Consider the following 18,919-nt stretch of genomic DNA (forward strand, 5'->3'; position numbering starts at 1 on the left):
GGCTATGGCATAGAGCAGTTCCAAAGAAGAGCAGTTCCAAAGAAGAGCTTCTGGGTCAGAATTGATTATCAGAATTCTGTGGTAACAATTTTCTAATTGATTTTTGATCCCTTCTACAGATATATTGATTCAATACATATGGATTGATTGTTTTACTCTCCTCTATTCATTTCCTTTCTTTTTCCCTCCTCTCCAATTCCTTTACCTATAAGGAAGGCGTGACCTCCATATAGGAGAATACTGTACTGTCTGAAAAAACAGATGTGAAAGAGACGTGACGATTGGAGAGCTGCAGAGAGAGCATGGGTTGAACAGGAGTGGACTGAGGGTTCCCACTGTCAGTGACACTCCAGAGTAGTTCTGGTATTTCAAATTAGGGCATATTCAGTTGTATAGTCAGAACATGGGCATAACTGGAAAACCAGCCAGTTGACCCTAAAGTCTGAGGTTGATTTACAACTATCAAAATTATACAGAATTTCTGCTGACTATTCTGTTATCCTGAAAGTGATTATAAAATTGCATACATTAGATGTACTTTAGATTGGAGAGCCGTCAGCCCTTCCCTCCATTACTTAAATACAACTTTCCTACATTTTGAAGTAAACAGAGCTTTGCTTGAGCTACATATGCTTTCTTAGGAGGAAGCTAAAGTCTCTAAAAAAGTAAAATGCATTAATTGGAAACAGCCTGAAGAATTGAGTTGGGTAGTTGGTGTATATTTGACGATTTACTAGTTTCACAGCCACTTTTTGACTGGATTCTGTTATAGTCTCCCAGTGAGGTGATTTGTTTTTTCTTGCTTTGTTTTGTTTTTAACTTTAGCAGCCAACTAACTTTAACTGACAACCCTTGGGTGGCATCTGACAGTGCAATATAATTCTTTGATTTTTTTTGGTGGGCTGCTTTGAGTCTGCCTGATATATATATGACCTAAGTGTCAGCCAGAGATTTGGGCAGAGATTTCCACAAAGCTTGGGATTCCCTCTCTCTGGTTCTCTCCTCTCTAAAACTCCTCCCTCATTATCCATTGTCTGTGGTTTCTCTGAACTCACTAGATGAAAATGAATGTAGGTTTCCTAGCAGAGATTTTGCCATTCTGCACGGTGAAGACTGTGACGTGACCTAAGGCTGAAAACCATAATAAATGGGAAACTTACCCTCTGCCTTTCCCTTCCTTCAAGAGTTGGCTCCCCTCCCAAATCTCTGTGCTTACACTCCCTGTCAAGTGCTTTCAAATAATTATACTTTATGCTTTGACAAGGCCTTATAGTTGTTGCCTGATGAAGGACTGGTGCCGTACAGGCTTATTCAGCCATCATGGAAGTGGATTTTCTCTCCTTTGTCATTTCTTATTTTGTAAATTTTTGCTTTCTCCATTTTTAAGTTTGATTACTTGCTAGTGATTTGTCTATGTTCTTTTCCACCTTCTAGGATTTTGATTTATTAATTTGATTTAAAGTTTTTCTGTTCTCTACTCATTTTTTATCTTCAATTTTTCCTTCTTTGTGCTTTCTTTTGGTTTATTTTATTGTATTTTCTACTTTCTTATATCAATGATTTAAATCATATATATTTTTCCATGCTTTTTATTTATGTATTTATTTATTATAATTATACAAACAATAACATTAATGTAGTCTAACTGTGAAATCTCAATCAATACATTTTCAGAACAAAAGAGAGTTTTTGCTCTCCTTTTCCCTCGTGGGTACGTGTCCTTGATTTTTAAAATTAATTTATAAACGTTATTAGAAACAAATAAACAAACAATGACTGATACACTGTTCCTTTTATGGGACCAATCAATTTAATCAAGTAACATCATTTGTTAGTCCTGGAAAAGTTTGAAAATGGCAGTAAATAATTTATTTTTAATTTTTTACTTTTATTGCTATAATTTTCTATGCATTTTGCTTTGAGTATTGCTTTAAAAGTACTCCATATATTCTGATATGTTCATTATCTGATTTTCATTACCATTATTTTTCCAAAAAATTTAATTAGTAACATCTTTATCCTTCTATTCAAGAGTTGTTTAATAAAAAATTCTTGAATTTCTAGATTGTACTTGGTCACAGGAGAAATGGGTGCAAATTTAGAAGGTGGAAAAGAAGAAGCAGCCATTCTTATGCTCTGATGGTGGGTATAGAACTTGAGGTGATGTGGCACCCATGTGTGTAGTCACTCGTCTGCTAACTCAGTTGTTGGCATGGGGCAGCATCTAACCCAGCCCCTCCAACTCCCATCAGGTCTTTTCGTTTGGTTTCTCAAGTCCTGGCCTAGGTACATATGCAACTTCACTATAAAAGATACCAGCTTCCCTGCAGGCCTTCAGCATCAACCAGGTAGGTCAGAAACAGACTCTGGTTCCAGTTTGTCTTTCTGGATTCTGGTTTATTTCCACAAGTTACAGCTTTCTCTGCTCTCTGGCTTCATAAAGACTTCAAGCACAATCCAGCTTAGGCAAGAGTTTGCATAGATTTGTCCACAGATCCCACAGTTGGGAAGGGCCTAATATTTATAATAAATCTCTTGTTCTATGTCACTTATAAGAGTGGCTTCTCTGAGAAAAACGTGACTTCAGAAATTGGTGATGGAAGTGGTTCTAGAGGAACAGAATCTTAAGGAGGGTTCTCTGAATTGATTCTGTATTATCTGTACTTGTTACTATGTTGCTGTTGATATTCTGCTCAGAGAGACATTGATAGTCCATGATAGCACAATAGTTCCTTAAATTATCACCTGTAGACATCTGTAACAAAGTGCCTGCCTAAAAAGAGGCACAAATTTGGTAGGTCAAGCAGTTGCTACCACAGAACATGTTAGAAAAAAATAACTATAATGAGGTGGGTGGTTGGTTGGTTGTTTTTTAGTTGGAGAATTTGGGGAAAGAAAATGTCCAGTCCAAGATTCTAGTTAGAACCAGAATAATTTTATTATTTACCCTTTAAAAAATTGGAATGGGGACATATGGGCAGATTCTGATAAAGCTGGGGACCTTTTTCTATTTTCTGCCAAGTATCCTTGACTCATAAAAGCAGCTCTTTATGTCCTGTCTGGGGAGTTAGTCTCCTCTTGCCTGAAGACTACGTAATGGGCTTCTCTGATATAATTTCAGAATCATTTCATAATTTTATAAGTTTAGGGAACTACTGATTCTCCTTAGGAACTGCCCTCACCACTTCTCATTGTTTCTAGTCCTATAAACATACTCAAGTAATAACAGTCCCCAGAGTGTAAAGTACAAAGTATAACATTTGAGGAGGTGTAATATGCACACAAAGAATTGCAAAAATTTGCCAACTTATATCAATAGAAATCTTGGAAACATGCATAGGAATGCGTCCTAAGGTATTTGATGAGGAGTGTAAGGAATGGGCCTAGACATTAATATTGGTGAATTAAGACACAATTCTGTACTCAAAATATTGGCAAAGGTGGCTGGAGGGGCCCTAACAGTTTGCTTGCTTGGTTGACTAAAACCTGGACCCAAAAGTGATCTGCATAAAAGGAAGATGAGGTACTTGCTAGACCTTCCAACAAAGGTATCCAAAGGTTTAGGAAGACTGGAATGCTAGAGTGGTGTAAGACTTGCTCACCCACTCCCTAAATACATCCCCTAGAAAACCCAGAGGATACTTACTTCACAAGAGGTGTGCAAAATACGTTAGTGAAAGGAACTCCGACATCTCACGGTGGCTATTCTCTTAGGCCAATTTTGGTGGTGGGAATTGCTGCTATCAGATTGACTTGCCTGATTTTAATGATGATGATGGAATTCCCGGGTGTCATGGGCCACGTGGTGGCACTAAATTACCAAAGACAAGAAATGTATGAATACTGAAATGAGAGGCAGAGCCCAAATCTGTAATAGGAATGGTCTCACTGGCAGAAATCTTTGGTATTAGCTAGACTGTGGATTGTGGTTTCCCTAGAACTGATATAAACAGACAGCCTTCTCAAATTTTACTTAGTTTGTTTAATTAGAAAGCTCTAGGTTTGTGAAACAGAGGACTGACTGAAATCACTGTGATTACCAAATGGAACGGAGGGTTTAACTGAACCAGGACCATGGAACAGAGGGTTTCATAGCTGGCTACCTCAGGTTAGAAGTACCTCTCCTAGTCATGGTTTCACAGAGTCCAGAACAACCTGCCATTGAAATTAAAAAGCAGTTGCAGCAGAGATATATCAGTGAATAGCAAAACCCCACCCTGGTGGAATAGCTCTTTAATCAGTGGATAAATCATGTCCCCAGGTTATGATTTGGGGCTGCATGCTGACCCAGTAAGCTCAGTAATCTCTTGGGTGCTATAGACCTTTTGGAGGTCCTGCTGATGTGATCGTGAGCAACGTAAACAGAATAGTGGGCAACATGGAAGATATTAGGTTAAATAGAAGAGACTGTATATAGTCAGACTATATATGACTTCACATTCATTGTGGAACAGCAGAGTTCCATGACCTGCTGCTTTTGAGGTTTTCAAAACTGCTAGTAGAGGAACATTTTCCAGCTGTCGTCTTGGTGAGGTCCAAATCTACTGAGATTTCCCTATGTTCTGATAAATCTTTGGGGTTTTTTTTCATATCTAATTAAAGCTATTAGTAGAATAATTCATTATTTCTATAACTTCTTTCATATAACTACATGAGTATTGATTTCAAACTCATCAGAGATGTCCTTGAGATTTTTCTCAGTGTTGAGTATGTATGAAGGACCGGGTGTCTGATCAGGATTGCTCTGTGATGCTTTGAGGTAACACAAAAGCTATCAAGTATGTACTTACCACTAGGCAGAGATTAATCTACAGCAGCTGTTACAGACTGCACGTTTGTGTCCCCCTGAAATGTATGTTGGAAGCCTAACCTCCAGTGGAATTAGGGGGTAATTAGGCCTTTGGGAGGTAATTAGGTTCAGATGAGCTCATGAGAGTGGAGCCCCCATGATGATGGAATTAGTGTCCTGATAAGAAGAGAATCTAGTCTCTCTCTTTCTCCCTCCCTGCCATGTGAGGATATAGCAAGAAGATGGCCATCTGCAAACCAGGAAAAGTACCCTCACCAGACACTAAATCCCCTGGCACCTTGATCTTTGATCCCAACCTGCAGAACTGTAAGAAATAAGTGTTGTCTAAGCCACTCAGTCTTTGTCAAAGCAGCCCAAGCTGACTAATACAGCAACACGGGTCCTGCTTTGTTCTTTGAGGCAGCCAAATGCAGGGTGTGTGGGGGAAGGGCGCAGTGTATGCACATGCACATTCATTTGGCAACATGTTTGAGTATTTATTTTAAAAAAAACAATAACTTAAATAAATACATTTAAGACAGGACAGTTGAGTTCCTGGATAGGAAAACTGTGAAAGATTTTGCTGGAAAACCCAGAGGGCAAACTCACTTTGTTGTGGATTCTATCCAATTAATCAAGATAGTGATAGACCACACCTCTCATATATTTTCCACATTGCCAAAATATTTTATGCCTTAATAATACTGTGCTTAGTGTATATTGGAGTATCATTAAAAATGAGCTCATCATGTAACAGGATGACAGAAAGAAAATAAATCTCCCTTTGCTGCATGTTATTCATCTCTGTCCTATTAAATTTTTCTTCTCAAATTGGCTTTTTAGCTAGCAAGAACATGGCCAGACACTTTGATAATGACACAGTCTACACACACATTTTCTATGAGCCTTTATGCAGCTTATATAAATTCTGTAAGAAGAGTCGTTCCACTCTTGAAGATTTTTCTTGATATATAAGAACTCTCTTCTCTCTGTATCATCTTTTTTTTTTATAATAGCAATTTTTTTTAAATTAATTAATTTATTTATATTTATTTTTGGCTGTGTTGGGTCTTCGTTTCTGTGCGAGGGCTTTCTCCAGTTGCGGCGAGCGGAGGCCACTCTTCATCGCGGTGCGCGGGCCTCTCACTGTCGTGGCCTCTCCCGTTGTGGAGCACAGGCTCCAGACGCGCAGGCTCAGTAATTGTGGCTCACGGGCTTAGTTGCTCCGCGGCATGTGGGATCTTCCCAGACCAGGGCTCGAACCCGTGTTCCCTGCATTGACAGGCAGATTCTTAACCACTGCGCCACCAGGGAAGCCCTGTGTCATCTTGAAGTCTCTCTTTTCTCCACTCTCGTAAAATGTGAGAAGAGACTTCTTTCAGAAGGTTATTAAGTTTGTTTTGCAGTCCACTGGTTGGGAACGTGATTTCCTGGTAATTTAATTTTGATGTGTTTCCTAACTTGGGTTTAATTCTATTCATCCCAATAGATACCGGAGTAAATAAGTACATATTACTATTGTAATATTGTATTTTATTACTAAGAAGTATAATTATTTTAAATAATTTAATATAGAACACTTTCTACTCTGGCAATTTTAATGACATATCAACAGTAGAAATTTCAAAAACAGGTACATGAAACGCAAGTATCACTTGGAAAAGGCAAGCTGCACACTAGAAATTATCCCACAGGGCAGCATTACATTGAGTAGTATTTTATGGTTCAAGGACTGACCCCAACTGACTCAAAGATTGAATTATCAGCATACCAACATTGGACACACATGGCAGAGGAGACTCCCATTAACCATGTTATAGAGCTGAAATATAAAATCATAATCTCCATGTATTAATTTATAGTGATGAAAATACCTCTATCTTAGGCTGCAATACTCATTTTGACATGGCATTGATTTTCTTCCTACGTGTAGACATAAATGGGGCACAGATATTTGCTCACTGAGATCAGTTCTGTCAAGGCAATTGTTTTGGATATGATAGGGTGTCTTGGCATAAGTTTCTCCCTCTTCTGAGCATGCTCATAATGGCACTGCAACATGGGCTACCGCAACACCCCTTTCCCTATGCTGACCATCCTTTCTTACCTCTCCCCACCACCTCCAGACTCCTAATTCTGATTGACACATCCTTTTTTGATAACTCTGTGATGTCAATCTTGCACCACTCAATTCCTTGATCTAATAGCCATAGTTTTTAAGTTTTCTTTGCATGTGACCTAGTAAACATTGATTTCTTAGATTCACTTTCAGAAGGTAATCCATTTGTTTTTAAAATATATTTTCAAGTTCTTGGAGACTTCCTCTAAGTAGACTCCAACTACTGATAATCAGCAAAAATAATTTTACATAATTGATTAGAATTTGAAATATGGTAAATGAAAAACAATCCTGAAAAGAGAAACATAATTAGGAATTATAAAGCAGAGTTCATGGCAGAACTCTGAAGAGTCCATTGAAGAAGCTGAGTTTAAGGCACATGTTAGAAAAAACATCTTTATGACTCTTGGAAATAATGTGACTTCCTTTTAAGAACTACACATTTATTACCAAAACTAAACAAAAGACAGAGTATAAAAAGTGAGAGACCCATATAATAAACAATTTTCCCATCCTAGAATTAATTTATAATAAGAAAAATAATAGCATCTCAGGCTGGAATAATCACTTTGACATGGAATTAACTTAATGTCTATTTTTTCAGCCTAAACTCACCTTATCACATAGAAATCTAATCTGGACAGAGATGTAACATACCTTTTTTGTCGCACTTAAAAACTGTTGGTTGAATTAAAGAATAAATCAATGAGTTCAAGAACAATGAGTAAACAGGAAGCTAGGTAAGAATTGGGGGAGGAGACTGTGGTGACGCTGTGCAAGGAGAGCTAGCATTCCCAATGGGGGAAATAACGGGAACAAAGAGGAAAGAAAAGCGGTGTGTTTGGGGCTTGACAGGAAGGGCAGCCTAGTGTTTAGGAGGACAGGCAGTTCCCAGCCGGATAAAATAGTGAATGGGGCCACTAAGGATCACAATACAACACTCTTTTCTTGCCTGTGACCATGATTTCCATTGGAATAATGTTCTTTTTTTTTTAATGAGTTTTTTTCTTTCTTAATTTATTTATTTTTTGGTTGTGTTGGGTCTTCGTTGCTGCACGCCGGCTTTCTCTAGTTGCGGCGAGCAGGGGCTACTCTTCGTTCCGGTGCGTGGGCTTCTCATTGTGGTGGCTTCTCTTGCTGCGGAGCACGGGCTCTAGGTGCTTGGGCTTCAGTAGTTGTGGCACACGGGCTCACCAGTGCCTGAAGTAAATGTGGGGGTTCAGGACTTAAATAGGAAAACAAATCATGTTTATTTTCACTCGTCTCTAACCAAACTAAAATTTAACATTTTCTTCCATTGCAAATATGGGCAACAAACCACAAGAGTATAAGCAGGATTTCTGACTTTGTCATGAATAGGAATCACAGTCTCATATTACAGTTGTCACAGGTAGCTACAAATATCATGTATATTACCACTGTCTTCAGTAGTTATTAGACTAAACTCTCGATCTTCTTATTTAATGGCTAGTGAAACACAAATATTTCTGCATCAAAAATTTTTGTTAGTATAGTGACAACTGCATTTCAATATAATTGGAATGATTTATAATCCAATATAATTTATATTATGCATTTAAAAACACTATTCTGTGAAGGGATCCATAGGCTTCTCCAGACTGCCAAAGGAGCTCATGGAACAAAAAACATTAAGAACCCTTACATTAGAATTAGTATTTTGGTTTTAGCGTTCCTCACCCCTTTCTCTATCAAATTAGTTCTCCAGCAGTCTCCAGGTAAACAATTCCATCTATTAGCTCTCTCTAGAATTCTTATGTAATTGATATCTAGGACAGTCCCTATTAGTGTATGTGTGGGTAAGATAAAGAATTTTTACGTCACCCTTTCATATTGTTTTCTTTACTCTCTCTTTTGTCCATTTCTCTTCCATTTAAATGAATTCCCTATTTCAGCATATACCTGGAGATGAAGGGGATAACTTCAAGCAGGTAGGGAGATTCAGAAGGGCTTAAATATAAAAGCAGAGCTCCCCACACATGAATGGGAGCTGCTGAAAGGAAGGAAAGGAAAAGAAGGTGATGGGGGAGGAGACAAAGTTGCAGCTGGTAGGAGGAAAGTCCAACCCAGCAGACAGAATCCTCCACTCAGCATCCAGAAGACAGAGATGTAGGCCACAGGTTGGCCAGAGGCTAGCATCAGAGAAGTCCAGAAAAAAGGGAAATGTTTGCTGAAATGTAGCCCGGGGAACATGGCAACAAGTACTCTAAGATCAATCAAAATACGAATATATACCCTGGCCTGGAAATTTGATTTGCATCAGATGAGTCTGTCAGGATGTGGAAGAGATTCAGAAAAGGACTATACCTGGGATGGTGGTGGTGTGGTTAGGGCAGGGGATTGAGAGAGGAAAACAGAGCCCAGTCTTATAAGGGTAAGAATACTGGGTTGACTACAAGGAATTTAATTAAGGACATGGTAGAAAAGGGTAATAAAGTGGAAGTTTCTTACACCTGGACACAAGTTGAGCACAGGAAAGCAAGACTGGCTTGACGACGGATTTCTTATTATTGAATCAGATCAACTTAAATAACTAAGGAGAGGAGGGTTCACAAAGCCTATATTGGGACTAAGTCTGCTGGTCAAGGTGACCTGATTTATGCTAATAGAAATGGAGGGCTTTGAAGGCAGAGAACCAGGAAGTTTATGACAACTGGTCAGCTCTCTAAATCGGCTTTACTCTCTGAGATATCTACTCTGTGTGGCATTAGGCTCCCAAAGCATGAAGCGGAATGTGTTATTAAGTCAGATCTCCTTGGATCACAAAGAAAATAATAAGGCAACAGTGATAGAAGAGAAAAAGAAATAATCCAGAGAAAAAATGACTGGGTTGCCAGAGGCAAAATGTATGACAGATCCAAATGGCATTCATTATTTCTCAGTTGGAAAATTCCAACAACTTCCTAAATTGTCTCCCCATCTTAAGTGCTTCACTACTCAAATTTATCTTATAAACCACTTCCAGGCGACACACTAAAATTCTTCAAGTGTAGACACCGTTTCTCACTTCAGTCTTCTACTAAAAAATACCAACAACACTTTGTCACCTAACAAGACCCTTTTCTTTGCATTCAAATTTCTGTGCAATATGGTTCCAACCCATGTCAATGCTTATTTCCTAGTATTTTTTATTTTTAATGTTAAACATCATTAAAATAAATGATTAAAATATTTATTATTTGAATGCTTCATTTTAAATATTTCCTTTTTATTTCTGACAAGTGTGCCCTTCTTTGAAGACTTTCTCTACTTCATTTCCATGTGATTCTGGTGGGCTACCAATCAGAAGACAATGGACTTCTGACAAGAGGAGTGCCACATGGCCCAAGTCAGGCCACCCAGAGTTTCCTTCCCAGGAAGTGTGTCCCAAGAATGCAGGGACAGAGAGGGACCAAAAATGACTGGAACTGAGGCCTATGAGGAATTGTCGGGTATTTGTGTCTTTATATTAATGTTCCTCTGATCCTCTATCCTTCCCTAAATTCTTCCACTCAATTCTTTGAGCTACTCAGTATCCTTTCAGGAAATTCCCTTGCACACACACACACACTTCAGTTTAAGAATAGTAGTTTCTATTGCTTGTAACCAAAGAACACTAAATGATGCAGAAATGAGCACAAAAGCATAGGGGAGATTTTTAGGTGTGGAATAGAGATGATTCCACACACACAGCCCCCAGAGATGATTGCTGTATGTGGAATTAATTATCAAGCTAAAATGTCATAAAAAGCAATGGGGCTGACATTAAAATTCTAAGATGGGAAATTAAAAGTTCATGACATATAGTGGAGAGCTAGGAAATAAGGTCATTCACTGGGCTGCCTGGAACACTGTGGGTGAAACTTCTAGGAACTGTTGGCTTTTGCAATAGACCTGGATAAATGAAACTGAGGGAATTGTGAGCTCAAATGTTAAAATTTGCACTTTGAGGCATGGACTAAAATCCAGAGTCTTCTTGTCACCATGCCCCAAGCATCTCTTTTTACTAGTTGTCATGGGACTGAGATTGATGAAAACCAAACTCAGAGATGGATCATCCAGCTTGTTGCGTTAGATCAGGGCAATTGAGAATGTTGCCACGTATCTTGCATAAATCTTGAGGGAAAAAATGGGATATGAGCTGTTCACCAGTTATATTAGTAAACCTTTGATCCTGAAGAAATCTGAGCCACCAAAGGGCTTGCCAACATTCCGGGTCTGCCCCCCTTCCCCCTCCCCGCCCCCGCCCCCTGCCCCCTCTCCCCCATCCCGCCCCGCCCAGTGATTGAGGAAGCCGTGTCTCCCGCGGGAGAAATAAAATGATTCCTCTGGCACCAAAGCTCCTTGGTGCTGACCTCGTCTCCCCTTACCCTCCTGATCTCTTACTCCTTTATCCTTTGCTTACTTCATTCACAGCATCCCTGCTCTGCCTCGGATGTGCAGGGAGCTCCCATCTCAGGGCTTTGCACTCACTGCCCTTGCTGCTATCTCTGCCTGTAGCTCCCTCCCTCCCGATGACAATAGCTGCCTGACTTGCTCCCTCACCTCCTTCACACTTTTGCTGGCTTGAATGTCACCTTCTCTTGGAGGCTTCCTCTGACCACTGTATTCGAAATTGCAGCACTTGCCCAATATTCTGTTGCCCTTTGGTATTTTATTTTTCTCTCTTGCACTTACCCCACATCTACTATATATTTTACTTTTTTGTGTGCTTTGTCCCCAGACATGGCCCCCAGTGAACCCTGCCTCTTGGGATTCAGTCCCTCGGGTAGTGCCCCCTCCGCTAGAATCTGGGGCGGCTCTGTGACTCATCTGAACCAAGAGAATGTGGCAGAAACGGTGCTAAGCCAGTTCCAGGCTTAAGCCTTAACAGGGCGTGGCAGCTTCCAACTTTGTACTTTGGAGAGCTCTGTGCTGCCCTGTGAAAAGGCTGGTTATTCTGCTGGGCAGACTCTGTAGAAAGAGACAATGCTGTGTGGAAAGAGTGAGTCCTTGGACTACAGGGAGAAACTGAGAGGCTCAGCCCTCCAGTGTCCCACTTGAGTCCAGTTCTCCAGCTATTTCCACTAAAAAGTCAGACATGTGAGAGAGCCATGGTGGACGTCCCAGCCCTTCAAGCGAACATCACAGGGAACAAAAGCACCGTCCAGATGAGTCCAGTCAGCCCACCAGGAGAGTCAGGAGGTAATAAAATCATTGTTGTTTTAAGGCACTGGCTGGTTTGTTATGCGATATGTAACCAAAACATTATTCACTGTGTTCATTGCCTGTGTCCCCAGCAAGAGTGTAAATTCCATGAAAACAGGGGTTGGGGGGGTGGGGCCCATTTTGTTCTTTGCTGCATCCCTGGCACCTATAACTGTGCTGAGCTCTTTATAAACATTTCGAATGCAAGGAAGCATAAATTAGTTAATGAATTTAAACTAGACAGAGCCTATGGGATGAAATAGATAATCAGAATTTGGAAGGGAAAATGTATTCAAAGAGATTTTTAGGAATTAATCGCTACTGATCAATATAATTGTCAGAGAATTAACATTTGTTCAGACAGACTTTAGAGATGCACTTCCTAGGAGAATGGAATACCACTTTGGATATGGTCAAATTTCTTGATAAGGATGCATTCACTAGAAAGTCTGAATTCAATTTTCCAGCACTGGTTAAGTTGCCTAACTTAATTAATGCAAACCTAGACCAGATGCTGCCAATAGAAAACTACATTAGATGGCCAGATATTGTTTAGCTTAACACAGAGGGAAGGAATTCAGAGATTCCAGAAATTCTTGATCAGAGCAGTTATATACAACTTGCCCACTTTCCTCCTGACCACATCCCAGAATAGATCAGTAATAACTCTCCCTTCCTCCTTGCCAAGAGATAGCAGGTTGGCATATCTCTAAATAAATTGGTAAGAAGTTTAATTATCAGCTATGACTACCTTAAAAGCATACAAGTTTGGACTTAGAAGTCTAAAATTTATATCATCTATTGCAAACATCTCAATCTGTTGGTCATTTATAATAACTGAGGTATTCATGTAATTCTCCAAGAATCTCAGAAACTGAGATACTTGAAGATTTCTTTCTCCTATATTTGATGGATCTGACAATCACAAGACAGAGGGAAAAATGATTCTATGTGATTAGTGTATTTTTATGTAACATTTGTATCTCCACTAAGAGCAAGTTGAGTACATTGACTCAATCACTGTATCTGTATACACTGTAAGGCATCCCTCCATTCCCAGGAGTTTAGGGATATGATGTCAGGATTTTCCATGTTGTCATTCTCTAATGTAAATTGTATGGCTTCCATGCACATTTCCAAAGAACAAAAGAAAATATGTGGCAATAACCTAGATATATAAACTCCTTAGCCAACCCCATGAATAACTTAATATAGTAGTTGTAATGGATATATACATAAATATATCAAAAAATGTTCTGCTGGTTAAGGTTTGGTCCTTTTAAAAAATTACATTACAGAAATCAGACATTGAAAGCTAATTGTTCTTTATTTCTCTTTTTAAATTCAAAAAAGAAACACATGTCAGTTTGCATTCCTTTGTGTTGAAATATTCTTGAATTACATGATTTTACTTGTGACCCAAACAGGGCTGAACATTTACTTTACTTTTGGTGCCTTATTTGGAAAATTGAAAGATTGGGAAGACGAGAAAGCGTGCAGGAGGGAGTAGATTTCTAAGATCATGATATGTTTTTCTCTGATTAAAATGTTCCATATCTTTTATTTCTAGGGGAATTAAGAGTCCACATAAGTTTAAGGTAGGTATTACTTGTTCAATGCTCAGAATAACATTATGCACCTTACCCCTTGTATAAATATATTCCAAGACTCTGTATCTTCTTTGAAAAGTAGTTTGAAAATGCATCTATTTGACAAACCTGGAGCAGTTACTGTCTGCTGCTTAAATTTCCAGATACAAGGGAAAAGGTGTCCTCTGGCAGCCCAGATTGAATAGGGGAATACAGGAGAAAAACACAGTAAGATAGGGAAAAACATGGAGAAAATTTTTGTAACTCAGAAATAAACTTGTAGACAGTGAAGAGACTGTTTTACTCCAGAGGAGAATCTAACATTTGAATTTACGTGAGAGGGGTTGGGACATTATTCTCTGGGCTCTCGCTTTCTGATTGATTCCACTTTTAAAAGCTTAAGGGTTTCAACTAATTAAATTAAAAGCAAGCCAGAAAAAAAAAAAGAGAGAGAGAGAGAGATTGAATGCTTTGATATTCCACATCCAAGGATGCAGATCTGCCTTATTATTTTTGGGAGAAGATTAATGGGAAGAAAGCCCTTTGCTTCACTCCATTAGAAAATCCCATGACTAAAGGTTGATAAAATTTGAATTTTTATGTTTGGGAACTATTTTAAAATAATTCAATTTGTGAAAGACAGTATTTTGTATTGCCTCATCCAGTGAATCCTAAGGCATATTTACCTTTGTTTTTCATTTAAAGAAGTTGTGAAACAACTTAAGACTTTCAGAAATATGGAACTAAGTATTACATATTATGGAAGGAAGTATGTATCTCTTATTCCTAAAGAAATATCTGTTTTCTCAATGGGGAAAGGACTGTAACTTTTCTTTCCTCAAATAAGGCTTCTTATGGTCAAGGACCCACAAATGAAATTATTTAGTTTAGTTTTGTTCTTTTTATGCTCACACAGTTTAGTAGAACTTGATAACTATTCAGAGCATTCGTTAAATTCTATTTGAAGTTCTGCTCCTACCAAGTTAACAAGACATTATGATGTCATTTTAGGAATATAGTGTGATAGGATTCATACAATCAGGATAAATCAGAAAGTCTACCCGAGTCCAGGTGTGGAGGCTGCAGTCACTGAATTGAATAAGGACATGCCTGGTAACTGAAGGATTGTTCTTGATGATTGGAAGGAAACCTTGTCTTCAGTCTAAGGTTGTTTAAGGAAACACAGCCGATTTGTTTCCATTTCCTTTTCCTTCCTCCAGGCTTAAAGAACACTAGGGTAAATAAGTTCATAAAACTCAGATTGATTGGGCGGAGAGAGTTGGTGGACCACTCTGTGAAATACTGAAGATGGTCCTTTTTTTCCTATTTGTGAGAGTCAGTGATTTTTGGAGTCTATCCTTTGTATTTATGTTTTCAAGACTTCAGTGAGATTTAGCAAGATGTCTGAAGCTGGGGCTGGGGTAGAATAATTCTTGAGAATTTAAGTTTAATTTCATACCCTATGCAGTGGAGATTAGCATTCCAAGCCTTGCTTTCACAGAGAATCGGGGAGTTATTATATGATGTGTTAGAGATCATCCTCCACACAGCAGAGAACCCCTGGCTTCCTGCCATGTCCTGAGAAAAGGGGGAATGCCACGGTTATTTACAGGACCATTTTTTCCTTTTGGGGGTTTTGTTCTAGTTCACCTTATCTCATTACTGATTCATGGGCTGCTATTTTGGCTGAATGATGATGGAGGAGCAATATTAGGTGAGAGGCTAACAAAATATGTTGTAGGCTTTTCCACCATCCCTATCCTTATAGGGTCTTTGCTGTCAAAAAAATCCCAGTCAAGATAATGCCTTCCTTTCATCTCCTCCATCCATCCCCATGAGTACTTTTCTCCTATTAAGGTTCACTTGTAAAAGAAATGCATTCACGATGAATGTGTCTGCATTTGCACTTTACAAGGTACTCTGCTTTTATTAAGCACCAGTCTATAAATTGTTCCATGTATGTGCCCAGAAGCCCATCCCTTTTTCTGCTCCCCACTGGCAGTTGGCTTTGACTTACTGGGGAGATATGGACCCTTCCAACTTGCCTAGCTCAAGTGGAGTCTTCGACCAGATGGCAAAAATACTACAGCTTTGAAGACACTTTGGCTGCATCATTAGACCAGTTTGTAATTATTTTATGGTTAGCCCAAGGTATTGAAACCATCATTTCTGAAAGTGGACTTAGAGTTATCTTGGTAGATAAGTGTTTGTTTATTGAGTCTTATCGTTTTAAAATTAGAGGCGGCTTTTTCAAGAGAAATACTTTGAGGCTAATCCCAGCTGACTTCTGAGAGGTTATTTCTCTGAATAATAGAAACAGAGACTTATAATATTTACTTAAAAACTGTGTTCAGAGCTCAGTAGATAAGAGTTAGTTGTACAGATAGTCCATGGCACTTATATAGTAGATAATAGAGTAAGAATTATTGGCTTATAGAAACCAAGTACAGGCTACCATTTTGCCTGGTGTTACTGATTTGGACTATGCAAGCCCAAACTTATTCAATAGAAGAAGAGCATTTTTCTGTTCTTCCAAACACTAGGCTACTTTGGAACTTTTGTTTAATTCAGTAGCACCAGTCTAACCTACTATATACTGATAGAAAGTTAGAACATAGATATAGTTATAGAGCTACATCTACAGCTACATGTATATAACATTTGTGCCCAATAGTGATTTAATTAGCTTGTATGATCAATTCTCACTGCTAACAGGTCAGATGGGTGAGTGTAGGTGACAAAGGGAGAAGGGTTACAATATCAAATTATTGCACACAAAAGCATCTTTTTTTCAGCATCACCTTGATTTATTTTCCTAGTCTTTTTTTTTTCCTCAGATGGAAAAATAATTTCATCAAGAAAACAAATATTTCTGCCAAAGCAAAATAATTTCATGTTTTAATGCTTTTCTTTTTAAACAAGTCAACATTGAACTAGGACATGCTCTGACCCCGCTCCCCTCATTTTGCTGACTAAAATGTTTTTAAAATCCATTGGCAGAAAGAAAGATATTTTCCTCAAATAGGATGATCATATTTTATTGCTGCTTTGTTTAGTAGACATTTTTCTCAATTGGGAAAAAAAGTCTAGGTGAAAAAATTACCTAACTAGAGAAGTAGTTTACATGGTCATAACATTTAAATTGCTGCCAAAAGAAAAAAAATGTAAAAAAAGATTTTAAATGTAAAATATCACATAACTTCAAAAAACTTATCTCAGTTTTCTATCACTTATCATGTACTATAAGTCAACTTTCTAAATAGGATTACAGTCCTTTATTATAAGCCCCTAGTTGTACTATGGTATACATTTAAAAAGATGCTACTACAAAATTTTTCTTTTCTTTTTGTTTCTGCCTATTGTGTACTTAAGCTATAGATAATTTTTGAATAAAAAGCCTACGGTAGATATAAATGCAATAGTTAACTGATCCTGTTTGCTGATGTCCTCTTCATGGTCCACGGAAGGTGGCGTCTTTTAGTCCAGCATCTTCTCCTGTTTCTTGCCTTCCTTTTTCTTCTTCTTAGATTCTGCTGTGATTAAAAATAAAAGAAAGAGAAGAAAAAGCATTGCATTAGCAAGCTATGAGGGGGAGAGCCACTTGTCTTATAAATGGCCAGGAATGAAATGATTAGATACATAGAAAAAGTACGTGTGTGTGTGTGTGTGTGTGTGTGTGTGTGTGTGTGTGTGTGTGTGTGTCTGCTTTTGTGCTTTTGCCAGGAGAATGCCTATGAGAATAGGCAGGAGTAATACAGCTTACCTCCCTGTGTGAACACATATAAATGCCTGTTATCTTACTGGTTGCCCCCATTTGATAAACAACATACTGTCTGGGGTTCCTACTTAGAAAATACAAACACAGCCAGCATCTCTGAGAGAATAAGCCAGGTCACTGCTCAATGGAGAGCTATAAATGCTTTCTTAGCCCCTCACTTCCCACATTCCCTTTCCATGGAGAGTTGATAAACACTCTTTACTGACAAACATTTTCAAAGTGCTTCCACTCCTGATTTGCCCTCTGTTTATACATTTAGCCAGCTATTCATATATGAAGGACCACCTTTGAACCTACCAAACATGGAGCTTTGACTCTACAGAGACTCCTAGCCTTAGATGAAGCAAGTGGAATGTACCAACCTGGGCTAAACCAGGTGAGTAAAACTATGAGGATTTAAATCAAAAGACTTTATCCTTTTCCATTCAATCATCTGCCGTCTCCCTTTTCCTAAGCATAGGAGAATGCAGTATAGAATAGGACGTGTCAGTTTTGGCTCCAAAGATAAGAATGGTCAGCATCACCAGGCTAGCAAGTAAAAGGATATTGCTAAATGTTGCTAAAATACTTCCCCCATTTGGTCCACAATAGTGGCAGAAATGTATGGATTTGGGGCTGGAGCCAGACTGCTGGAGTTTAAATTCTGGCTCCATCACTAGTTACTATAAGACTCTGAGAAAGTTAATTTTTGTATCTGTGTCTCAGATTCCTCACTTGTGAACGGGCATATGAATAGTACCACTTCGTAGGGTTCATATCCAAATTCAATGAGTTGTATAAAACCCACTGAGGACAGAACATGGCACAATGACATGTGCCAATAAAGGTAAGCAGTCATCATTAGTGTGATAATAGACTAAGAACAAGAGGTAATTTATCTGTAAGATTAATACTCTTTGTCATCACCAAGACATGTGCACTGAGCAGGTTATTGAATGTGCTAAGCAACAGAGGAATATCAGGACGCAAACAATGGCCAGTAGGGATTAGGGCTTTGTTCATCAGATCATAGGGCATGTGTCCAAGAGGGTCATAAGGCTTATGATGGGAGGGGACATGACACCAACCAGAAATGGTGTACAAAACCCAGCTTATACTTAAATAGAGCTTGAACTTTTTCCATTCTTACCAGCTCTTCAGATAAGTTCCAAAGACCATTATATATTAGATGAAGTAGTATTTCTGTACAAAGTAATTGTCCTAAACTTCCCTTACTCAAGCTTCAAGGGTGCAACATACACAATTAGGTCAGGAGTTGCTAAAATTTTGCTAAATTGCTGCTCACAAGCATTCATTTTGTTCATGTGTATCCTCAAATTTTCCCCTCTCCATACTGAAGTAACAATTTTTTATTCTTTCTATTTTTACTTGTCATTATAAAAGTCTCCCTTTTTTTAACCTATTAAAGGTGAGTTGACCAGAACTTCCAAGTTTAAAGATACCTCTAAGGTCAAAGAAGA

At 38.5% G+C, this 18,919-nt stretch overlaps 1 protein-coding gene and 1 long non-coding RNA gene across 3 annotated transcripts in view; one reads left to right on the forward strand and one right to left on the reverse strand.

Moving 5' to 3' along the window:
* The window catches only part of LOC309631585, a 481,022-nt gene that overhangs the window by 168,068 nt on the left and 294,035 nt on the right, over window positions 1-18,919 (forward strand). The window lies entirely within an intron of this gene.
* PTN (pleiotrophin) overlaps window positions 16,705-18,919 on the reverse strand; it is a 97,551-nt gene continuing 95,336 nt past the window's right edge. Inside the window, exon 5 of one of the 2 annotated variants that reach the window (XM_082398123.1) lies at window positions 16,705-17,211. In XM_082398123.1, the coding sequence (XP_082254249.1) occupies window positions 17,159-17,211 (53 nt within the window). In that variant the 3' untranslated portion in view covers window positions 16,705-17,158. Of the gene's footprint in view, window positions 17,215-18,919 lie in introns of both variants that reach the window. The other variant, XM_082398124.1, reaches the window with a different exon arrangement.

The sequence above is a fragment of the Balaenoptera borealis genome (genome assembly GCF_965194805.1).
Source record: "Balaenoptera borealis genome assembly, chromosome: 7".
Classification (NCBI taxonomy): Eukaryota; Metazoa; Chordata; class Mammalia; order Artiodactyla; family Balaenopteridae; genus Balaenoptera; species Balaenoptera borealis.